We start from the raw sequence: 25,788 nt of genomic DNA, 5'->3' as shown, positions 1-25,788 counted from the left end.
TAAAAGACAAAAATGTTGACCTTTTAGTGGCGCTAGAGGAAGGTCAGCAGGATTCATCCTGCACTTTCCATAAGCCCCACCCCCTAACTGTTGCTACATTCAATTCACTTCAATTACATTTACTTTGTATAGCCCAAAATTACAAATTTCAAAATTGCCTCAGAGGGCTTTACAATCTGTACACATGTGTCATCCTCTGACCCGGAACCCTCACATTGGCACAGGAAAAGCTCCCCTAAAAAACCCTTTATCGCTACATCTGCAGAGTGTTTCAATCTTGTCATTTAATTTAACCCCTCAAAATTTCCAACGATTAGTCCTTCATATCAGACAGGTAGACAAAAGCAGGCTACTTTTATCTAGTCTGTGATCATAGATTTTGACTGCTAAAAAACTGGCAGATTGTATCCGCTGTAGCTAATAAGCGTTAGCTCCATATACAGGGTTATGTGGCAGGATCAATGAAAGATATTGACAGAATAAAGAGTAGTTCTTATTTTATTATTGCTGATAGTGATATTTAAAAAATTAATAGTGTTAATGAATACCATAAAATTAGAGTTAAAGTTGATTATACTATCAGAAGTAGGTGAAAGCTGGTGCATTAGGTGGAGTGGTACCAACTGTATATAGTTGGGCTCACCACTAAGCTTAGCGCTTGTTCTGGAGCCAAACTCCGAAGACGGCCCAGGTTGAGAGGCTCAGGGGTGGATGTGGGGATACTCACGAGCCCCCGGCTGAGCACCGCTGTGTTCAGCGTTTTCCCTGGGAACATGAAGGTTGCCTCTCTGCGACTGCTAGACGATGAGTGGAAGTCTCTGACTGTTGTTTGTTCTTATGTGCAAAATGGCAGCAAAGAGTAACCAGCCCTCTTGGAGTCTCTGGGAGGCGCCTTGAAAGGACTCTTTAGTTCTCTTGGGTGGTGATTTGGAGAACCAGCTTGTCTGATCTGAACCGAAGTGGTGCCTTGTTGTTGGATCTCTGTGCTAGTCATGGATTGGCTGAAAAACCACCATGTTCCAGTATAGGACAGTTCATAAGTGTACCTGTTACCAGATCACCCTAAGACAAAGCTTGATAAACAACTTTGTGGTCAGATCATCAGCTCATTGGCCATATGTCGGGGACACTCCGGTGAAAAGAGGAGCCAAGCAGTCAACTGATCAACACCTTGTGGTGAGTTGGATCTCAGATGGTGTTGGAGGCTGCCAGACAGTCCTGTTAAACCCAAACGTGTAATGAAGGTGAACTGTGAACGTCTGGCTGAGGCCCCTGTCTGCTAGGTCTTAAAATTTCACCTTTTTCTTGCATCCTGGGGGAGGTTGGTGACATAGAATCCAAGTGGGTCATGTTCAAAGCCTCCATTTTGGAAGAAGGAGGCCTTTTAAGCTTGGCTGGCCATGGGGTCTTGGGAAACAGCAGACAGGTACTGGTTGGACAGAAGTGCTGCAGTTACGTTGGTTGCTAAAGCGAAAACCTGGGTGCGGGAGGAGTTCGGGGAGACGATGGAGAAGGTCTTTTGGTACGCCTCAAGGAAGTTCTGGCCATCCGTTGGACGACACAGAAAGGGAAAGCAAGGAATGGCTCAGGCTGTGTTCAGCAGGGAAGAAGAACTGCAGACCAGGACTGGGGATATTGTTGTGCAGTGACAAGAGCACTTTGAGAACCCGACCAACACATCGTTGGGGGAGGAGGTAGAGTTTGACAGCTCAGGGGAAGAACCATCCACATCCGTTGCAGAGGTATCTGAGGTAGTCAAAAAGCTTGTCAACCTGAGATGCTGAAGGCTCTAGACATTGTTGGGCCCTTTTGGGAGCCTCTTCAGTGTCTTGTTGAGGTTGGTTACAGTACCTGTGAAGCAACAGAATGGGGTGGTGGTTCCCATTTTTAAAAAATGGGTTGACCGGAGATGGCTGCACGGTGGTGTAGTGGTTAGCACTGTCGCCTCACAGCAAGAGGGTCCAGGGTTCAATTCCCGGGTTGGACAACCTTCTGTGTGAGTTTGCATGTTCTCCCCGTGTCAGCGTGGGTTCTCTCCGGGTTCTCCGGCTTCCTCCCACAGCCCAAAGACATGCAGCTTAGGTGCATTGAAGACTCTAAATTGCCCGTAGGTGTGAATGTGAGTGTGAATGGTTGTTTGTCTCTATATGTCAGCCCTGCGACAGACTGGCGACCTGTCCAGGGTGAACCCTGCCTTCGCCCATTGACAGCTGAGATAGGCTCCAGCACCCCTGCGACCCTTAACTGGATAAGCAGGTTACAGAAAATGGATGGATGGATGGTTGACCGGAGACCCTGGCACTTCTGTTGGAGGGGTCATGGGAGTTTGCCCATCCAGTCTACAGGTGTATTTGTGGACTAGGAGAAGGCTTATTTTGATGTCCCTCAGGGAATCCTGTGGGTGGTACTGGAGGAATATGGGATACCTGAGAGCTCTGTCTGTATACTCTTCCCAAAGTCAAACACGCATCCTGTTGATGTTGTCTTTCGCCAGGGTTGTCCCTTGTACTGATCCTGTTTGTGATTTTCATGGACAAGATTAAAAGGCACATCCGAGGAGTGGAGAGTTTCCGGTTTGGGGACCTTGCCTGCACTCATTGCAGATGATGTGGTTCTGTTGGCTGCCTCACGCACTGTGGCGGTTTGCAGCCGAGTGTGACGCAATCATGATGAAAGTCAGCTCCATGGTTCTGTCGAACACGGTGGATTGCACCCTACAGGTTTGGGGTGAGTCACTGTCCCAAGTGAGGGAATTCAAGTATCTTGGGGTCTTGTTAACGAGCAAGGGTAAAATGGAGCGTGAGATGGACAGGCGGTTCAGTGCAGTGATGGGGGCTTTGTACCGGACCGTTTACTTGTCCATCTATGTTTCAACCCTTACCTATGATCATGAGCTTTGAGTAGTGACCAAAAGTACGAGATCCCGGATACAAGCATACACCCAGAGGGAACTTGGTAGAGCCACAGAACCTTTGTGCCAAAATGGTCCAGCTGAGTGGGTTCTGGCATCTGACCTGGATGCCTCCTGGATGCCTCCCTCAAGATGTTTTTCAGGCACGTTCAACTGGTTATGGGCCCAAGGTAGCCCCATAACAAGCTGAAGGGATTACATATCTTGTCTGACCTGGTAATGCCTATGGGTTCCCAAGGAAGAGCTTGATAGCATTGCTGGGTAGAGGACTGTCTGGAATACCCTCCTAAGCCTGTTTCCCCCACAACCTAGCAAATTAAATATATTCTTATATATAGCTTCCATACAATAGGCATACTGACTGAGCTTGCACTGATCCCAGCTTATCAAAAACTCAAGCATTATTTTTGGTTGTCAGTGTTGAAACCCTGCATATGACGTTTACAAAAGTTAATGGGACAATTAACTGCAAGACACCAGCATAAAACTGCAAGATGGTGATTTTTATATTCCTTTGTGCAATATCAAACCTATCAAACAGCAGCAGACACACATCTGACAAGGTGTAGTCCTTCTTTGTTCTAGTAATTTTAATTTATTCTTCTTACAGACAATCATCATCTCAGAGGTTAATGCAATTGCTGAGGACTGTTATTATATATGATTCAAAATACACAACAACATATAAAACATTAACATACAGGATGTAATTCTAATAATGATCAAATCAAATAGTATACTAATTATATATTTTCAAAAGACAAAGGTATTTCTACCAGATTTGTCAACCAAAATTAATTTGTTGTTCTAGTACATTTGTACTATCTGCCCTCTCAGATATAAACAGTAAATTGCTAATTAAATGTGTAGGTGGTAACTGTTCACATGAATGTGAAAAAAAAGCTGTTGATGGTGACAATCAAAATCATGGGGGTGGCATTTTTCCTTCTTATTTCTTTTTTTCTGGATATTTTTCTTTTTTTTCTTTTGTTAACAGAACGCTGGCTTATTAAATCATGCTAACAACTCATATCTGAGGTTGTGTGTATCATTTTTAAAGGGCAGTCAAGAGAAAACAAAATGTACACCTGCGTCTGGAATGGTCTCTTCCACTATTCTGCAAGCCTCCCCTGAATGAGTCATCCAGCCAGCTCCTCATTGGATAAGACCATGCCATCCCAAGGGATTGCCTTGCAGAGGCAGAAAGGCCTTGCTTCCATTCACAGAAACATTGGTATGCCAGCCTGCTATTTCATTCACATAAAAGACTAAATATTGCATGCTTTTTGTCCTCTGCTCTTTTCCTCCTTTGTCTTTTTGCCTCCTCTTTTGATTTGCGAGGGCCTGCCTTTTCTTCCCTGCTTCTTTGTTTGCCTTTTTCTTCTGAGGAGAGAAGGCAGACGTGCTGTCTTCTTTTTTTTTCTATATTTGCCAGGCAGGAAAGAGAGATGTTGGGAGGGACTGCAGTGCGAAATCTGCAGCAGAGTGAGAGCGGAAGCTGCTTATGAATGAGTGTCAGTCTTTCGGCTTTGCTAGATGCTCCTGAGGACATTTTACATGAATGGTGTCTGGCTGTGTGCTTTCCGCTGCCGGGGACACAAAGATGCTTCATTGCTGCTGGTTTTAAAGGAGATTCATGGGCCTTTTTTTTCCTGTTATCCTTTTGGTTGTTTCATTGACTCATCTGCCTGAGAAGCATGTTGTTCGCACTGTGTTTTTTTCAGTTGTGTCATTCATGTAATTCAACCTGGACCAATTGCTGGTTATTTTAGACAAGCTGTGAGATTGAATCTGCTTCCTTGTTGTGATTTTTTTTTTTTTTTTTTTTTTTTAAATATTCCTCTGTTGCAGAATACTGAGTTAGTGCTGCACATTAGACAAAAGGTCTAAAAATAATGTAATGGAAAAAATGCTTTATTCATTTTTGCATTAATGCCTGATTATTAATATTTTGGGCAGAAACGACACGTATTTTATTTAGTCATGTGTTTATGAAAGTACATAACTGAGAAGTGATGTCTGCTTATATTCTGCAGCTATATAAATTAACATGGACATTATATTAATGATGTTGCGTATTTCCGGTCATGCTAACATTTTACTGTATTGTTGCTTTCGGTGACTCAATATATAGACATTTCTTTTAAATTCATTTAGGTAACTGAAATCTTTATGAAACATAGATTTTATTCTTGAAACAAAGACATCTGTATTTTTGGGTTACAAGATTCTGGCAGGATTGTGTCTATAAATATAATGGATTCTAGTTTTCATTACAAATGTCATTTTTTTGTGATACGTCTATTGTGTGTATCATTCTTTTATCCAAGCTTTTATCAGTTTATCAATTTAATTGGATATTAATCGCGGATAACATGCATTTAAACTGATTATTCTTAATAATTATATAACTAAGTTAATAAATCGAGCTTCCTCTCATTTTTAATTTCCTTTTCTCAGAAAGACAAATGAGAAGGAAAGAATTAAAGAGAATAAATATCAGACTAGGGAATTTAAAAATTGATTGGTTCTAGTGTGCTGTAAGTGGGAGTTTTTTCCCCCCTCCGACAGGAAGTGATTTGCAGTGTTCAGCAAGCCTTTTGTTGAGAAGGTTTTCTCAGATCAGTGAGTCATGCTTTAGCTCTGAGCCGGCAGGCAGGCAGCAGTCAGTAGAGAGTATTTGCTCTTCCCTCGCAGTAACCGTGATCATCGACAACATAGACCTTCTCTGTTCTTACTTTTTGGATTTTTGAGGCTTGAAATCATCATCAGCAGAAGCAACATCACCGCTGGAAACCAAACAAAGCTGCACCACAACACTGGCAGCCGTTTAGAGACCTTTTTCCTCTCCATCCTCTTCTTCCTCTCCCTCAACGCTGTGTTTCCATGGATTGTGTCTGTATATTTCTATCTGACGGATTGGATTGCAGCTCTGGATTTTACTGAGAGTAGATTGGACTTTGGCGACAGCAGCAGCAGCAGCAGCAGCAGCAGCAGCAGCAGCAGCAGCAGCAGCTCAACACAACCACCACTGTAACCTCAATAGAGAAAATTACAGTCAGGTGGCCTGTGATTGCTAAAAGGCGTTTGCTGCCTGTACCGCTGCTGCTATGTTACAGGAGAGGGTAATCAGCACGGCTCAGCCACGACTGCCAGCACACTTGTGAAAGAGGCAGGCTGTGCGTGTCGGTTGGTGGAGAGAGGGGAGAGAGCAAGAGAGAGAAGGGTATGCTTCACCGTACCAAATACAACCGCTTCAGGAATGAGTCAGTAACATCCGTCGATGAGCTTCTCCACGGCCTGTCCATGAACCCCAAGGTCTCGGCCACCCCCCAGTCTGCAGCCGAGACATCTTACACACCCCGACTGAGGTCCAGCCCTCCTCCACCACCACTGCTTCCAGCACCCCCACCAGCCACGGCTCTGACCACCTGGAAGATGGAGGCACCACCCTCTGTACTCTCATCAACAAGGTGTCCGGCCTGAAATTCAGCAACTCAGGCAGCTTGCTGGGCATCAAAGGTCTGCCCTCGGCCGTCAAGGACCTGGCTGTGTCTAAGCTGCAGGGTGGTGGGGGATCTGGCTCAGGCAGCTCCAGTGGCCCAAGCCCCAGTGCGGCGACGGCAGCAGCCTCTGGTTTGGGCGGCTCTCTGTGCAGCTCGGCCTCCCATTCGACCCCCTGCTCGCAGCTGGAGCCAGCCATCAGCATGAGCAAGAAGAGCAGACTTGACGAGCTCCCGCCGGGCGGAGAGGACTGGAATCCAGGTGGAGGTGGTGGACTGTTGAGCAAACCCTCCAGAGGATGGCTACACTCGAGCGAGAAGATCTCTGGTCCAGGAGTGACATACATTGTGAAGGTTGGTAGTCTCATTTCCATTTTTTGTCCTCTCCTTCTTTCCCATTCTCTACCCATTCTCTCTTTTCCTTCAATGACTCAAGCTCAGCAACATGCAAGGGGGGGGGGGGGGCTAAAGGAGAGATAATGTAGTTTTATTGGCACATAACAACATGCCCTTGAGTGGGTGTATGTAGGTTGGCTACACCAGAGGGTGCAGCGGAAGCAACCAGAAAAAAGACATTGAATAATTCAGGAAATACAGAAGGTTAACATTTGGGTAAAGCAGAGGAAAAACCTGTGATGGCAAAACAAAAACACAGATTATCAGTGTCATTTTCAGTATTCCGTAAACATTTCAATTCATACAGTCTGTTTTATGTATGTGCTGCCACAGCGTTATGCTTTTGTAACCATGGTGATGTGTTATTCTGTACGTGCATCTCTATGAGCTCTATGGCTGTTTTAGCCCGCAGATAGTGAAATGGTTGAAATGGGGGGGAAAAAGACCATACAGTGCATGTTTGTCTGGTTGCATCCGTATCTCATGTTAATGTTGTTCAGCCATCATACATCATTTAGAGCAGCACAAGTTGGCGCACAAGTAAGAGAGCTGTGAATGTCATCATGCCGGCAATGAGTCACTAGCATGAGGAGCGATGATGCTGAGCCCTAGCTCTTCAAGGTGTAAAGTGAATGAAAAAATGGAACAAACCATTTTCACTAAAACCATAACTTAGCAGTTACGTGTTCATCTTTTTATTCATGCAGCACATGAAACAAAAAGTAGAACGTGGTTTTGTGGGGGCTGAATGATCACACTGGAGCGGATTGTCGGTGACGTGTTATCTTCCAAATCGAGTTACACAGTATGATTGCCATCATATGACACCTACTGCAACTTGCCCGAACAAAGCCCTACAGTATCTGTGACCAACGTGACATTCCATTAACTGCATTAAGGACGGCAGTGCTTATTTGTCCAGTCAATGCTGCTGAAAGCATCCACACTGAGAGGGGAAATGGGTCCGGTCCGTGCTCCCCCACCCTCTGCTTTTCCTGTGGTTTTGAGGTCCTGTGTGTATTGAGTTCAACGTGGTGTTATGCTCACAGCACTTTTAATTAGCGTCATGTGGTCACTCCTCGCGCATCATGCACCATTACTCTAAAGGGACATTGATTGACAGTGACACGTTTTACACTCACTTTTTGCCCATGGTAACTATGTTTATATGCAAAAAGAAGCTAAAAACCAAGTCAATAAAGCCCATCTTTTCTTGCATTAGTTAGTAAATTGTAATTATTTACTTATCATGTTTATTTCTTGTCCTTATTCTGTGCACATTTTTCATTTTATTCTACATTTATTAATACTCATTGCATCAACCTTTAGCCCAGCGGTATTTATGGATAAGTGCTTTGTCCTCTTGACCTTACATATCATGTCTAGACTGCACAGAACTGGACTGTATAATATAATGTTTCTAATTCAACAACTGTACAAATTATGGACCAACTAAACAGTTTCATATTTTCACCTGATTGCAAATACATTAGATGAGAGCCACTTTTTCTATTTGGAAATAAACTAAATGTTTAATTTTTTTAGCAAAACATCAAAACTCCAGTGAGCTACAACTCTAGCCAGTATTATATATGACTATGTTTCAAGTTGTTGTCTGGTATAAAGTCAAAAGTGTGTATGTGCATGTAGTTTAGTCAGTACATGTTAAAGGACCTGAAAAGACATAGAGGTTGTATTGTTCACTGGGATAAGTTATGTCTTCTTACCATTGATTTTCATTATTCATTTGAAGTTCAGTTGTACTTGTTTGTTGTACAGCATGAGAGAATAACATCCTTATGTTGTGCTCAGAATAGGTCTCTACCAATTTTAGAATCGTTTGATATATTTTTGGCCCTAAAACTCTGTGTTCTGAAAATAGATAACATTAAAAATCCCAATCATGTGGACAAAATGGTATTTGTGTGCTGGGGCTTGCAAATAGCCGACTGGAGAGAAGGGGCCTCATAATCTGAAAGTTATGATTCTAATAACGTTGTTCTTTCTGAATAGGAGTGGAAATAGAAACGTCAGGGTGTCTGGATGTCTGTTTTGTTTACAGCCGGATTATGAATGTGATTCTGATAACGATAGGAACTCGTCAGCACAAAATGTTCTCAGTCTGTGCAGTATTAATCAGAGGAGGTGTTGTAATGTGAGTAAGCAGCTGGAAGGTGGTTTTATGGGATGGGATGACTACAGTCACCTCATTATGATGTGGCATAGTAACACACTGATGCAGTTTCCAAATCAATTCATTTTTTATTCCATCTTTGCAATAACTTTGTGTCAGTCTTTGCCTTTGGGCACTCCTGATGGATGTTTGTTTTTAACTAGAAAATTTTAAACCATGATGCACATCTGCTGACGAAATACAGGTCCAGTCACATCCCCTTTATAACCATTCATAAGATCAGTGTAATGTTTATTAATAGAATTTGTTCTCAGTGTGTTTTGTGCAGACTGGATATTAAGCAGTGACCCACTGAAAGATGACTCTTTAATTGTCAATGTAGATGGCCCTTTTGAACAGGAAACATGTTAAGTAGTTTGTTTGTCCCACCACAGTGTTTGTCGTTGGATGGTTGGGTATTTGGAATTCCAAAAATCAAGATTAGCAATTTAAAGTAACCTTGTGGAATTTTATTGTGAACAAACTTTTGTTGTTTGTGTCCTTTAGTCCAAACAATCATGTTCTTTCTTTATAAAACATCTGCAAAAGGGATTTTGTTTAAACATATATTTTATTCCTGCATTGTTTACACCCGTGTTTGATGGTTAAAAGCTAGCGTTAGGTAGTTGGTGCATCACTGCCGCCGACAGGCAACAGGTACACACTTTTGGGCATGCATGTCTGTCCTTTTGCATGTGCACAAGCTACAGCAAATCAGGGATTCACTCAGAGAAACAAACTGCTCCATAGCGCTCCTATTGGTCAAAAACCACCAATAACTTTCTTTCTGGAATTGGGGCCTGGCTTTTAAATATTGAGTTTACGTTGTAGTGATTTGATATACAGTGAAGACTGCAGGTATTTGGATTTAGTGAGTTTGGATTGGTATTGCAAACAAATCAGGCATGTTTTTTTCTGTACAAGGTAAAGAGCTTGTTATAAATGTAACTTTTGACATTTTTTTTCAGTATCTGGGCTGTATAGAAGTCCTTCGGTCGATGAGATCCCTGGATTTCACCACAAGATCACAAATTACAAGGTATTGCCACATTTGGTATTCTGAGTTTTCATGATTCACTTGATTTTTTTAAATTTAAAACAAATACCAGTAAACCAGTTATTATTTTATTAGATGCTGATTATTGTTATTGCGTATACCCCCAAAAATACACATAAGTCTGGTGTGTATTTGTTCACAATAAAGACTTAATATAATCATTAACTATCTAAAATTATTTTTACAGAGGTTTTATTAAAATTTTAAAATGGCAGTTTTTAAGGTAAGATTTACTTAAAAATCACTCCGTAGGAAAAGTTTTTTTTATTTTACACCAGGTCTTAAACATTAGATTGTTGAACCAAAAACTTATGGACTAAACTGTTTACCAATAGCTTACTGTTATGCTAATAGTAGTTGGCAAGAATTAATATTAGCAGCAGAATTACATTTTTAGTAACTTTATGAACTGTACTATCAGTGTAAATTGGTCATTGAAAATCTTTTATGTGACAAAATGTTTTAGTGGTAAATGATTAATACATTTAGTATTAAAAACTATTTACTATTAAAACGCTTAAAATAACTACTTTCTGTCATGCCCAGATATAAATCTTTAATAGCAAGCAGAACATTAGTTCTGCTTGGTTTATTAACGTTCAATCTGCAATAATAATAAATAAGAAAATTATTTTAAAACCTGACTAGATTTTAAAATTTAGAGTACTATTATGGTGCCTGTTATTAAAAATTGTTTGCATGGAATTTTCTGTGACTCCATGTGCATCTTTGAAATCATTGACCAATGTGCAGCGAGGCAAAGGCCAGTAGTGAATCGGTTTGTGTCATGTCCACTTTTATGCTTGACTTCCTGAAGTCAGTCCAGACTAACGGTAGCTTGCAGGTCCACACAGCAGCAGCCTTTCTCTCTCTCTCTCTCTCTCTCTCTCTCTCTCGCTCTCTCTCTCTTTCGCTCTCTCCCTCTCTGTATTTGTGTTTCTGTTTGCCTCCAATAAAGAGAGCGATAGACAAACAAGAGAAAATGTTATGTCTCATGCTATTGCTATTATTAGATTTCGCGTTTCTGAAAGAACCTACTGCTGTGCGTAATTTATCCGCTTAGAAAGGACACAAAAATGAAAGTTTATGTTTAGGTCATGAAACCAAATTCACTTCCTCTCAAGGGGGAGATTTGATTATTCAGCATCAAAGGAGGTCTATCTTTAGCCACTATTTAATCTATATATTTTTGTCTTTCACATAAAAATGATAGAACAGATAAAACAGTTCACTTCACATCGGAAAGACAGTTTTAGATTTCACACTGTGATGTGTAGCGCTGTATACCAGTTACAGTTGCATGGTTTCCAGAGGTGCTATGCATTTGTAATATTCCCTATGGCACCATATAAAACACTCTACACCGGATATTGAATCTTGACTCAGGTCTCTTGTGGCCAAGTTGATTTCATTTTATGTGCAACAACCTGTAGAGTTCAGTCTGTAAATACAATTCATTTTCTTTTAGGTAAATGTATTAATTTACTGGTTTTTGGGTTGTTTCTATTGTCCATTTTCAAATTTATCAATTGATAACTCATTCTTTCATGTCAATAGACACAAACCACAAAATCAAAACAAACTGCAGCAACAGCTAATTATTAGATACATTCATAAATAAAGCAAGGATTATTAAGTGCAAGTGTTAAGTGAAAGAACAAGACAGTGCATGTCAAGCATAAAAAAATATATTATTTTTATTTACTGTACATTATCCAATATTTTATCTCCAAAGGATTCAGTTAGACACCGCTAAAGGAAAAAACACACCATCTCATGTACCCTTAATTAAAATCTGATTCTAAATCTGCTAATATCAGCTGTACTTTGCAATGATTGCTAATTAACTTACATTGTCATGCTCAACATGGGATAACTGCTAAACATCTGTATGTAGCATTGTCACTGTTAGCATTAAGACATTTGGCTGAGAGATCTGCTTTTATTATGTATGTAGCTTTATAGAGCCACTATGCTTCCACGATAACAAAATAAAAAAATTCTTGCCAAAGTACATGATCATGAGAAGTAACTGTATAAAAAAAAAGCTAAATTAACAGTAATTCTGTGGCTGTCTATGGTCACCATCTTGGCTTCACCCTCCTCTCTTCCTCCCTCTAGGGAAGCCATCAGCTTGGTGTGCGAGGCTGTTCCAGGGACCAAAGGAGCTCTGCGGAAGAAAAAGGTACATGGATGGACAGAGAGGAAGGGAGGGAGAGAGGGAGGGTGATGGAGTGATCACGGGAGAAGTGATGCCCACACTGAGAGAGCTGAGAATATGAATGTTAGTGAAAGGTACAGTAGAGAAAAAAAGAGGAAACAGCATTAGATATTCATTTACCCTTCAACGATCTATATATAGCATCGCCTCTGTAAGTTTCTCTCATCCTTCCTTCATGTAAAAAGGGAGGAAAAGATGGAGAGAGAGAGAGAGAGGCTGAGGAGAGAGATGAAGAGGTATGGGACTGTATGTGCGTGGGCGTAGCTCCGGCCCACGATGCATTGCACACCGCGCACAGTGCTTAGTGACTCATGTAGTGCACAATATCTGTGATCAGGAGGCTGAGCCTAGTGTGTGTGTGTGTGTGTGTGTGTGTGTGTGTGTGTGTGTGTGTGTGTGTGTGTGTGTGTGTGTGTGTGTGTGTGTGTGTGTGTGTGTGTGTGTGTGTGTGTGTGTGCTTGTGTGCATATGTGTGTGAGGGCCTGTCTTCACATGGTGTGTGTCCACAGTGTGTGAGGAGACTGTGTCTTAATGTGGGGTGTGAAATGAAGCATTACTCTGCTCTCTAGAGCTTGTTCAAATGTCAGGGAAGAGTATATAACGAGATCAGCGCTGACTAGTTTCTCTCTCAGAATAGATGTAAGATATAAGATAATGTTATGTTGGCTGTGTGACAAATGCGCTGTGGTGGCATCAACTTCACACTGAGCATTTTTAATGGGGTTTTTGCTAATTTTATCTGGCCTCTATGGCTCCTCTCTTCGTCAAAATCACCGCTGACAACAGTATTAAGTATCCAAAACTATTATTAGATGAAATTTGCATGGCCCAAACTATAATCGATAAAAACATTAAACAATAATGTCTCCTCTTTATTCATTTTGCTAGTTGTGAAATGGCAATGATAGTACTTCTTAAAAACAATAGTTGGCCATTTTGAAGTTACAGCTAGCAGCAGGTTAGCTTAGCTAAGCCTGGAAACAGGGGGAAACAACAAGCATGGCTGTGTCCAAAGATAACAAAATCCCCTTACCAGGGCCTCTTAAGCTTAATAATTAGAATGTAACATCTCATTTATTTAGTTTGGACAAAAAAAGCGAAACAATTATGTTCTGGTTTTACAGGATGTTGTGTTGTGCCGGACTATTTTGTGGTTGTAGGCTATGTGGAGACCCAAGAAAGTAACTTTGCCGAGGCAATAAATAGTTTTAAGATATAACTTGTCAATTACTGAGCTTTAAAGTTGCTTGTAGTTTAATTTCTTTACATTTGGACAGCGCTAGCTCTTTCCCCCAGTTTTCAGTCTTTATGCTAAGCTAAGCTAAACTAAGCTAAGCCAGTTAGCTTCATTTTCAGCAGAGTAATATTGAATTTAACTCTCAGCAAAAAAGTAAAGAAGATTTTCTTTCCCCAAAAAATTGCATTATTCCTTTTTGATATACTGTTTTATTGGTAAAGAAGTGACTTTGTTGCGGTAATTTGTTTTGTTTGTGTCTTTTGTCCTCTGATCTTCTCAGCCACCGTCAAAAGCTCTGTCCAATATATTGGGGAAGAGCAACCTGCAGTTTGCTGGCATGTCCATCAACTTGAATATCTCCACCAGTAGCCTGAACTTGATGACCCCCGACTGCAAACAGGTCAGTGTGCAACCTTTGTAAACAATTATAGGACTCTATGAGCCACGTACATGTCATGAAAATAGCACCTTAGCACCATTGTATTCGGGGGTGTTCACAAACCTCCTTGCAACCACATATATTGTGTGTGTGTGTGTGTGTGTGTGTGTGTGTGTGTGTGTGTGTGTGTGTGTGTGTGTGTTAACTTGCTACACTAGGTTAAAAGTAAGGTACCTAAGAGAGATCCACTGGATAAGGCCATGGGATACGTTTGAAAGCTCAGTGACTAGCTAAGTCAGGGGACCTTGTGGTTTAGAATATTTACCAAACATACAGTATGTGTCTCCAAGGTCAAGATTACAGTGAATCTCAAAAGCTAAAAAAACATTTATCAGAGGACATTTGTGTCTAAATTTAGACTGATGCCATGGAGAATGTATTTTTAGCTGTTGCTAGAGTGACAAGATTTTTTAATAGAATTAAGGATGTTTGTTCAAGGAGGTTTATGTAAGGAAGACGAGCACGAGCACATGACCTCTCCAGATGGTGCTAGAATAACCAGAGGAGGTTTGCAACATGACTTTTCCTGTCACTTTTTTTTTACTTATATGGGTACTGAAATAGTTTTCTATGTGGTGGGGGTGGTCAGTGATCACAGTGTGCTTTTCTGTTTACCCTGGTGTCCTTCTTGAAACTGCCAAATTAGAAAACAATGTATGTAATTAATAATCCTACTCATATGAAATCAAACACGGCAAAATAACATTTCTGATATCTTGAGAATCAGTTCCTCTGTCTCTGTTTGTAATCTCAGAGTTAGTAGCTGCTTTCAAACTAAACAAGTACTGACCTTCTTTATCTAACTATTGAATACTTCCAATATGGCGTCCTCACGTTGCCTTAGATACCGGCCAAATATCTCTCATTTAACTAGTGGGTAAAGGCAAAGGAATTAACCACATTCTGATTTTTAACTTATATGTGCATTTGTATCTAACTGTGTGTACAAAGAGGCATTTGTAAACTCATATGTGCTGCATAAATTTGCTCTTGACAGATCATAGCCAACCATCACATGCAGTCCATCTCCTTTGCATCAGGTGGAGACCCTGTAAGTAACTCTATGGCCTGTGTCAATTTAACTGTCTTGTGATAACTAAAGTCTACTTCATAACAAAAAGATTTGATAACCAGAAACCAGATAAAAGTTGTTATTTTGTGTCTTTTATTTATTTGTTTTTAGGACACAACAGATTTTGTTGCCTATGTAGCAAAGGACCCCGTTAACAGAAGGGGTAGGTATTTATTCCTTTGATACTCTATAATGTGTCTCACAAGTAACATGCTCATTAAAAATTGTTGCGCCTTCCTTCGTCAGCATGTCACATCCTGGAGTGCGCTGACGGGCTGGCCCAGGACGTCATCAGCACCATCGGCCAGGCCTTCGACCTTCGCTTCCAGCAGTACCTGCAGTGTCCGTCAGGCAAACTGTCCTCCACACATGACAGGTGAGATGTTCATGACGCACTCACAAATGTACATATTTACTAACACAGACAAACAGACATTTGCAACTTTGAGTTTCCTGACAAAACCGTGTTTTTTCAGCAGGGTATTGAACATGGAGGAGTTACAGTGGACAGAGGAAGAGGAGGAGTCAGCAGAACATCCTTACTATAACAACATCCCTGGCAAGATGCCACCACCTGGAGGCTTCATCGACACCCGGCTGACAAATCAGAATGCAGCGCCAGATGGATGCCAGGTACAACTCAGTTTATGCAGCTTAATCTCAGGAATTTGAGCAGGGTTTTCATGTGGAGGTATCTCAATCTCAACAATTAATGTTGAGAATTTTTTTAATATTAATATCATGGTCTCCTAACTGATAACTGTGTGTCTGTGTGTCATCAGATGGGCCCAGGTTCAGTAGATCAGACGTATTACCAAGGGCGGCACTGCGGAGAGAACTGGGGAGATGAAAGAAAGCATATATTTATACAACAGGGTAAGAAAATCCAAGCTTTCCCACTACTGGAATACATGAGAAATGTTTTTTATTACTTTGCAGAATGTCATCAATTCAACACTGTGGCTGTGATTGTTTCTCCCAATGTCTACCGTAGGATCCTTTGATATAAGCAGTCTGCCCGAGAGCAAAGGTCAGGCACTAAAAACAGGAGAGATGCCCGCGTACGTGAACACTCAGCAGATCGACGCTCAGGTGCTCGCAGCGCTCCAGGCAGAGAGGCAGAAAATGTGACAAAGGGTATGGCGGCTGCAGCCAAAGAGAGCCCACAGAAGGACCTGTTTGACATGAGTAAGTCTTGGTTTACTGAAGTTTCTGTTGGTCATGTGATTTGAGTAGTGGATTCGTTAAGATCTTTGCAGTGCTTTCAGAATAACACTGTAATGACTTTCTAATCAGAGTTCTTAATGATAGGATTCTTGGCCTTTTGTTTCTCAGTGAAGTCGGTGTGGTGTTTTAATAACACCATATCAGTATGGAAACAATAGGAGGAGGGTTAATGTCAGTGCACAGATATATTTTTTCCTCCTTTCAACTTCCACCTTAGCTTTGCTATTATTATACATAAAAGACCTGTTTCATAAAGTCGTGTGTAAGGATGTATGAAGAATACATGACGCAAATGACATGCGAGCAGGGAGCTATTAAAAACTGTTCTTGTATGAAGTCTGAGTGCAGACGTTATCTACCTACTCTAGTTCTTTACTGCACAATACAATGTGGAAAAATTCAGTTATTTGATTCGTAAAGTTATTGAATAAGTAATGTATTGTAGTACTATTTGTTAGGTTATTAAATAGGGATATTATTACAAGAAACCTGGGTCTTCTTTATGTATAAAACAGATTTTATTTGTTAGTGAGAACAAAAGGCTTGCATATTTTTGTGTATTGTCTAGACTAGATATCAGGGTATTAAAACATATGAATATTCTAAATAGTTTTGGTGAAGAGAGAGAGAAACCCAATGTACTTTTAGTGAAGCACAAGTAGAACATCGTCATCTTCTGCTGTTTTCTATAAATCCCTCCTTCTTGAGCTGCTGTTGCATTTCACAGTTCTTTCTGTTATATATCTTTATATATGTAGTTCAAGCACAACAACAGTATTTTTGCTTGTTTTTTTCCATTTAGCATAAACGGTAGTGAATAACAGTTCAAGCCTTCCAGAAATAGAATATTTGTTTTTCCTTGAATTACTAAATCAGTTTTGATAGGAAAGGCAAAGGTCAGGATTATTATCATCGCACCATAATCCAAATACATAGTGTGTATCATTATTTATTTTTTTAAACATTATAAAACCTGCATTGTTTACATCCATATTTACTTGCTAGCAGTCTACTTCTTTGTGCCTTTTTCAAGTGCATTGCTGCGTTTCTCACTACATTACCGCCCCCTGTTGATCAGGGAATAGTGTGAAATATGAATGGATGTGGAACAGATTATCCAAGTTAGAAATTAACACACTGATTTCAGGTTTAAGCACTTATGACATGTGTTTCAGAGACATATTTAGGTTTTCAACTATTATCATTAGCATAGTTTACAAGTCTAGACAGCTGAAGGATGTCAAGTTACAACATTCACTGCAGATATCCTTCCTCTGTTAATTCATCATTCTGGCACTGCCCTCATCTATACCAGAGCCCTTCGGGGATGCCATTCAGTCCCAGTCCCATCCGCCGTCCCAGGGGCCAGCCCAGTCCCAGGTCTCCAATCTCCACAAGGCAGCATCCATGGACAACTCGAGCCCTCTTCTTGTGCGCTCGGTGGCCTTCCGGGCGCAGGAGGAGCTGGAGTGCCAGACGTGGTACCATGGCAAAATGAGCCGCCGTGACGCTGAAAAACTGCTGAAGGAAGACGGGGATTTCCTGGTTCGTAAGAGCACGACCAACCCGGGGTCCTACGTACTGACGGGCATGCACAATGGACTCGCCAAACACCTGCTGCTGGTGGACCCTGAGGGCACGGTAAGACGGGGTTAAAGGACATGTAGAGTGGGTTTCAGGGAGAAACTGTAGAAGGAAAGAATTCTTCAATAAAACTTATTAAACCACAACTGACATTTAACATCTCTGTCTCTTTTTCAAAGGTACGGACAAAAGATCATATATTTGACAGCATTAGCCATCTTATTGGCCATCACCGTGACAACAACCTGCCGATTGTGTCAGCTGGGAGTGAACTGTGTCTCCTACAGCCCGTTGGAAGGAAACAATGATGCTTGCAATGCCTGGTGGGAAATAGGAAGCTCCTGAACAGTCTCTCCTACCATTCTGAAACTTGAAGAGGAAACATGAAGAGAAGATGCTTGAAGGCTCCATGCGCTGACAGTGTTGTTGGGAAATTGGCCCGTGGTTATTTACTGAAGGCACTGGAAGACGCAAGATTTGTTAAAGATGAAAAAAAAATATTTATAGAACTGTTATTATTTTGTTGTGATGAATGAAATGCTATATTTTTGAGAAGACATAGGTGCATTTGGACATAATATCTTGATTTGGTGTTTTAAAAGATTAAAAAAAAGACAATTGTTCTTGTAGTTTAGATGAAGTGCAAATCAAACCTCAAAGAGGTGTTAACAAGAGTATTTTAGAATAAAAATCTGAAATTTTAGTTTTGTCTGTCAAGCACAACCACATTTCTACAGGAACCGTTGGCTAAGAGGTTGAGGAAATAAAAAACAAATGCTGTTTATAAAGAATTACTTTAGGAAAAATGTCCTTTAATCTCACCAATAGCGTGATGGCTCACTCAAATAGTCACTATATGAAATCTGCTTTTATTGGGGAAACTGAATGTGTTTTGCTTTGCAGTAGTCACAAAGTGTTGGGGTGCAAACCGACATCCTTCATAGTGCTGTCAATGGCTTTAAAGAAACTTTTTTATGAAGTATTTTCTTGTGTCACTGCAGTCGCATGACTTAAAATCAACTGTTCTTGTGGACATTGTTCGTAGACCTTGATACCCCTTTATTTGGAAGAGGTGCTTGTGTATGCTGACACTGTAAAAAAATATTTATGCTTTTAAACCGGGGATTATTTCTGAATTGGTTTTCTCTGGATTCTTCTTTAAGGTGTGTAGTAAATGATTAGTTTTGGGGCTTGAATCACGCAAATGGATATTCTCACATTCTTAATTAGCATTTTCTGCTTCTTTTTTTTTTTTTAAGTGAACTTTTAAAAGTTATTATTTAAATGACCACAAATGAATAGCACAATCAGAAAGTCAGATTATCTGTGTCAGTTATACCAAGATGAATTATTAATGTATTGGGATGTAATTTACACTTTTTACTTAAGAGGCTGAATTAGACAAACACACATTGTGCACTCGATACAGAATGTTTAATATTAAATCACCTTCACTTATTGATGTTAAAAATATTTTTTTTCACATTGTGCTGATGTCTTAAGGCAAGACTACTGTATTGCCACTAGATGTCATCACAGTATTACTTGTTTACCCCTGCCCGTCCTGCTCCCTTCAATTCTCTTGTTTTTATTTATTAGTAGCAAAAGATGCTGGCTTTGTATTACTTTAAGTATAGTTCACGGGGAAATACATTATTGCCTGACATGTCGGAGTTCATTTGCATTTTGCAGTCCACTGTACACAATCATTCCTCAGAACAGTTTACTGTAATTAGTGTTCTACAGTTTTTTGTAGAGTGGGAATCAAACATTTGAAATGGCTGATAGAAATAGTACACAGACTTTTAAAAATGCTCTCATCCTCACTGTTGTCAGTACTCTGATGGATACCAAATGAATGGGGCATTGTATTTGATATGCACTGGACCACTTCAATTGAACCAAAATCAGCATGTGTTCAATAAGTTTGACAAGACAGATGCAATGTAATATAACGTGCCTGTATTTTGCTGCAAGAGGGAGTGTACAGTACATGCATCTCACAACAACACATGTTTTAGCAAAGAGCAGTATTTTGGGATCGTTATGATCGACATCCACCACCAGCTTAATTCTGGTTTAAGCCAATAAGACTTTCCTTGATTCCTTGTGTCCCTTTAAGCAAAGCTCACGAGAGGAAGAACATATTAGCATTTTTCTGGGAAAGGTTTGAAAAAGGGCACAAAGAATCATTGATTTCACTTTTTTTGACAGTAATCCACCATTAACTTTTAGTCTAACTCTTTGTGACATAATTTCATCAAATCTAATATCTTGGGAGAAGAAATAATGTGCTAAATTAAAAAAAAAAAAATAGCACTATGCTAATATCAACAATTCCTTTGAGATTAGTCTTTATTTCGGAAGACCAAATTTGTAGAACCACCTGGGCAAAATGTGCAAAGTTCTGAATAAAGGATATATATATATATATATATATATATATATATATATATATATATATATATATATATATATATATATATATATATATAAAGCAGGAACTACTCCATACTTGAATCTCTCTGATAACGTGATGATTAGCTGTGTGGCATAAATAAATTATACAACCAAACATGCTGGGACACAAAAAGAACATGGCTTCTTTCCAGATTTCTGTTGATGAAAATGTGCCTTTTATTTGTACAAATGGTATTTTTATTTCTCTTTTTTTCTCTCTCTCTCTCTCTCTCTCTCTTCAAAGTGCAATAGCTGATCTTCAATGGGGCATGCCTGTTCACTAGAGGTTGTGTTTTGCCCTGCTGCGTGTTGCTGCTTGAGACTACCGTTTTTCTCTCTCTATCTGTCTCTTTCTCTCCCTCCCTCCCTCTCTATTATATATTATAAATGTATCATTTCCAGATTCTAAATATAAGTCTTTGTCGGAGGGAATCACAAAGAAACTCACTATTTTGGAACAGGTATCGTTAAAAAAGAAAAAAAGGAAATAAAAACAAAGAAGTCCAAATGATGTTTACAGATTTAATCTTTTGGTTGTATGGGTTTATCATTATTCTGTATGACTGTTGGCAATAAAACCGTGAATGTGTAGAATCTCCGTTGTTGCATCTGCTGTAATAATCCATAACACATTTCAGTTTCTGGTAGACGCAGCATTTAGATACAGTGTCATCACAGTTTCCTCTAACATCTCAAAGGATTGGTTTATCCAAGTTATTAAAAAATGTTTTCTCACTGACTCATCGAGATATTTTGCCATGCAGATAGTTTTTAAGAATGCAATGTTGTTTTTGCTATTGAAATAATTCAAAACTAGATGCAAACAATTGCTCCTAATCCGGATAATCCATAGAACACACTGTCAAAGTTTTAATAAGGATTTATTTAAAAAAAAAAACCATTATATGTATTTCCTGTGAAAACGTTTCACAGTGAGGTCTTTTGATTATACATATTATAACAGGAATGCCGTGTCTGGCAAAAAGATGTTGGTGTCGAATATCTTAAAGTTATTTTTCTAAACTGTGAGCAACACAAACAAAAATCCATTCACCTCCATTATATTGTGGTGGCTGCAGAAATTCCAGAGGCGGATATATATCTAAACCTGGACATTCAGAAAACTACCTGCTTGGCCAGAAACCACTACAAAATAAATGAGAAAATATACATATTTGTCTGTAATTTGCATGAATTAACCTATAAGTATAAGGAATGAGGAAGACAGTGAACATAACAAGGAAAGCACTGCACTACCAGAAACATGAGGTTTATTGTGTCAAAGCTAATACTTTTGTATCACATAGACAGCTGTACAGTAGTGAACTATACTTCCATTCCACATGCTGCATTCACAAGCCTCTTCCTTCAGTTTACCGGCTTCATGCTTCTAAAGATGATTGTGTTTACTTCTGGAACAATCAGATAAAATATAGACGCTCACAACAAGAAGAGATTCTGTACTAATCATGCAGCAGGTTATGAACATATCTAGCCAGCATTGAGGATATTTACTACCATTATTAACCAGCAGATGGAGCCCCGGTATCACTTTAAACTACTGATGTTGAATAAATAGCATCCTTTTAATATTTGTAGTGATAACAGATGTTGTTCTTTCTTTATGAACAACATTCTTCTGATATAATGAAGAAGTAGCACATTTGATTGCTCAGCATTTTATCTCCTTTACATCACTATTACAGTTTATAATGCAGCCGTCATTACAGTTACTGCACAGTATTTCTGAGTAAATACAAAATTACAGAATAGACTGCATAGAATAATAAATAACTTCCACTGTTTTTCATTACACTTTTAATTGTCTTCATTCTTTATTACATTATTTTGCAGAACTATAATTGCACTTTAATTAATGGCAGGTGAATTTTCACTTTTTATTTGATTGTCACATCTTACACAGAGGTAAGTGGTTTTTTTTTTCTGTGAAAGTTAAGAGCACCATTCATTCGAAAATTGCCATTTTTTTTGTGAAAACCAAATACCTCCAAAATGTCAACTTTGCATGACATAACAAAAAAACGTTTTCAGCTTTGTGACAATGCATTTCTTCAATATAATACAACACTGTTTCAGACGGTTTATCTCCTCAACCAATAAAGACTTTATCCGTCAGTTAACAGTCAAATTGACCAAATCTGGAGATATGTGCTTCTCACTGGACGGTGATGAAATATGATTGTTCCGCCTGTGAACATTGTAATACGCTTCCAAACTTTGAATGATGCAGATATATCAATAACAAGCACAAAGGAGAAACCGCTGCCCTGCAGTCTAAGAAATCCTTCATTCTGAATCAATCACAACTCAAAATTCCTTTTTGTCACCAGTTAACTGCACGAGCCCATGAGCTCACACGTTAGGGCCACCCTCAACTTCCTATTGTTCATTTCAGTTCCCCTTAGTTCACTCCTTCCTGTCACTCTCAATGATGGCCTGAGCTGCCCCTCCTGGCACCACTGAGACCTCGCCGTGCGCTGTCTCCGTCTCTCGCCCCTTCTCCAGCTCCGCCTGCCTGGAGCTCTGCTGGTTCTGGTTGGGGTTGTTCTGGCTGCTCGACGACTTGCTCTGGCTGCGGCTGGGCTCCATAGACTGCCTGTTCCCGCTGTCGTTCGTAGAAGACTTCCCAATGCTGTAGCAAGGGCCGCACACCAGGGCCAGGAATGCCCGTCTCATCTCGCGGCTGGCCAGAGTGTAAATGACCGGGTTCATGGCCGAGTTGAGCACGGCCACGGCGATGAACCAGTCGGCCCTGTAGAGGATGGGGCAGCGCTGCTCACAGGCCACGTCCACCAGGAGCAGGATGAAGATGGGTGTCCAGCAGGTGATGAAGACCCCTACTACGATGATGACAGTGCGCAGCAGGGACATCGCATGCTCAGAGTTTCTGTTCTTGCTCACTTTTTGGCTGCTGGACTTAACTAGGATGTAGATGCGGGCGTATAGGACTGACATGGCCAAGAGCAAAACCATGAAAACAATGATATAAAAAGCTACATATTTCCTGCTGTAGAGAGGGAGAACCGTGGAGCAGTCGGGGAGGTTGTCCAGGCAGTTCCAGCCCAGAATAGGCAAAGCCCCAAGAGATATAGCGATCAGCCAGCAGGTCCCTATCAGCAGAAACACTCTGTAGTTCTTGTTGGCATCATAAGGCCTCATTTTGATCATAGTCAGGTGTCGCTCTATAGCAATAGCCAGGAGACTAAAAACGGAGGCGCCAAGTGCTACAATCACGCTTCCCTCTCTGACAAACCAGAGAACGGGGGAGAGCTGCAGGGTCTTCTCCCCCGACAGGAGCAGGTTGACCAGGTAGGAGGTTCCAGCCAGCATGTCGCACAGCGCCAGGTTGCCGATGAAGAAGTACATGCGGTTGTGGAACCTGTGGTTTCTCCATATGGCCAGCAGCACGGCGAGGTTCTCCAGGACGATGAAGCTGCATATGATGAGGAACACGATGGTTTTGGCGTCCACGTTGCCGGGGCTTGTGCCGATGGTCGGCCGGTTGTCCAGCCTCCCTGTGTAGTTGTAGTGGAGTTCTATCTGACGGTTGATCATCTTCAAAGCACCGGCTGCTGACACTGGATGTCAGAAGTGAGCAAAGGGGTCCAGTGTCAGCAGATTCACAGTGTTCAACTGGAGTGGAAAAATGTGAGGAATGTGAGCGTTATTACAGAAAGCAGACAATTTATGGTTCAATATATTATATTTATCCAACAATTAAGAAGTGTATGGTTTTATCTGATAGAATAATCTAGTTTTCTTCATTCCTATGGAAACAAGATGTCTTAACGACGAGCAAATACATGCAGGAAACATTTAAAAACATGCAGTCTAAACCTCAAAATACACCATGATGCTGTTTGTTTGTTTACATAGAAATCTTGGACCATTGCCCAAACTACCAGTGACTCATTTAAAAAAAAAAAAAAAAAAAAAAAAAAAAAAAAAAAAAAAAAAAAAAAAGTAATCTATTTAATTAGCTTCATTTTTAATCACGATCATGCAATAAAGACATCATGGATTTCACTTTAAACCATTCATTTGTAGCTTAGCTGATTAGTGTTTTTGTGTGTGCCTGGTTCGAGCAGTCTAGTCCTCCAGAGGACAGCCTTAACTCAACTCACCGTGGGATGATTCTCGCAGTCAGGGTTTAGTTGAAAGTGAAACGCACACTGGATGACATACATTTCATTGCTGAGCTGTCGATTCTCCGCGTTACTCCAGATTTAATGTTGCAACTTGAATTCCTTCTCCCTCGGCTCAGTGGAACAGAGCAGCTCCTCATCTTTCACTGATCTCTAAACTCCGGAGCAGTCGACGGCTGGCTGGAAGTCACTCCCCTCTTCTCCACCCTCCTTCAGCCCGGGGCAGGCAGAGCAGGGGCGGGTGTGTAAGGTCAGTTCATAAAGCAAAGCCAGGAGGGATCATATATATATATATATATATAATTCATAATGATTTTAAGATATATTGCAATAATTTGTTTCATAGACAAAAAGTCGTTTCTTCAAGTTTTTCTGAAATATAGATTTTTTTATGTTTTGGTGGACATAAGAAAAAAATATATTTGTCATGTATCTTCTCATGTACAGTACCAGTCAAAAGTTTGGACACATCTTCTTATTCAATGTTTTTTCTTTATTTTTATTTTTATTTTTTTCTACATTGTAGATTAATATTGAAGACATCCAAACTATGAAGGAACACATATGGAATGATGTGGTAAACAAACAAATGCTCAACAAACCAGAATATGTTTTATATTTTAGATTCTTCAAAGTAGTTGAATGAGAAGGTGTGTCCAAACTTTTGACTGGTACTGTATATCTATTTTTTTATGTTTTGGAGGACATAAGAAAAAAATATGTTTGTCATGTATCTTCTCATGTATCTTAAAGGGCTTTTGAGTCTGTGAATTAGAAGATTTAAGATAGCTTGCCTGCTTGAGTGTTTGATTGATTTTAAACAATAAGTTTACTATATTAATTGTATTCAAGGTAGCAATGATCTAAAATAGTTAGCTGTCGGAAATTCTATCTAATCTAATATATCTAATTCTATAGCTAGCTCTCTGAAAAGAGATAGAGAAAGATGGAAAGACATATAGTACAGAGACAGTAGATTAATTAATCAACACATTTTTTTATTGAAAACAGATGAGGTATGTAAGAAACCAATCATAATACAAATACACAAATAGTATCAGTAAATAAAAAGACTAGAACAACTACTGGATTGGAGTGAAATAAAAACAGAGAATAGTACTTTATTAAAGGTCCATACTCTCTAATACATAAGTGCACAATAATATAATATGTTCAGGCAAATTTCAACAATGAAACAAAAGCCTCGTCCCTGTAGATTTACTTACGCAGCATAAATGTAGCTTACTTTAACAAAACCTATAGTCTGCAGGAGTTAATAAAAAAAAAATCTGCTGTGTTTTTTCTGTATATGGAAAAGAAAGTGAAAAAACGAGCATGCAAT

General features: G+C 40.0%; 2 protein-coding genes across 2 annotated transcripts; one reads left to right on the top strand and one right to left on the bottom strand.

The window, feature by feature from the left end:
• Nucleotides 1–6,091: 6,091 nt before the first annotated feature.
• shc3 (SHC (Src homology 2 domain containing) transforming protein 3) lies at nt 6,092–18,128 on the top strand. Its single transcript, XM_054612829.1, is given in 14 exon segments — nt 6,092–6,269; nt 6,272–6,768; nt 9,952–10,022; nt 12,162–12,225; nt 13,779–13,898; nt 14,935–14,988; nt 15,121–15,172; nt 15,256–15,385; nt 15,489–15,642; nt 15,792–15,885; nt 16,004–16,122; nt 16,125–16,197; nt 17,552–17,877; nt 18,000–18,128. Coding segments are annotated over 14 exon segments (2,013 nt in total). The 5' UTR covers nt 6,092–6,139.
• Nucleotides 18,129–21,554: 3,426 nt separating this feature from the next.
• LOC129102536 (sphingosine 1-phosphate receptor 3) lies at nt 21,555–24,516 on the bottom strand. The gene is made up of 2 exons (XM_054612723.1): nt 24,426–24,516; nt 21,555–23,934 (listed from the first exon to the last, which is right to left on the bottom strand). The coding sequence occupies exon 2, from the start codon at nt 23,854–23,856 to the stop codon at nt 22,708–22,710; it is 1,149 nt and encodes a 382-aa protein (XP_054468698.1). The 5' UTR covers nt 23,857–23,934; nt 24,426–24,516; the 3' UTR covers nt 21,555–22,707.
• Nucleotides 24,517–25,788: the final 1,272 nt, after the last annotated feature.

This window comes from Anoplopoma fimbria, chromosome 14, assembly GCF_027596085.1.
Source record: "Anoplopoma fimbria isolate UVic2021 breed Golden Eagle Sablefish chromosome 14, Afim_UVic_2022, whole genome shotgun sequence".
Lineage (NCBI taxonomy): Eukaryota > Metazoa > Chordata > Actinopteri > Perciformes > Anoplopomatidae > Anoplopoma > Anoplopoma fimbria.
This window is presented reverse-complemented; position numbering and strand designations above follow the sequence as displayed.

Bases quoted from the DNA above. Each gene is read 5' to 3' on its own strand.
- LOC129102536 (XM_054612723.1), bottom strand. From the start codon at position 23,856: ATGATCAACCGTCAGATAGAACTCCACTACAACTACACAGGGAGGCTG.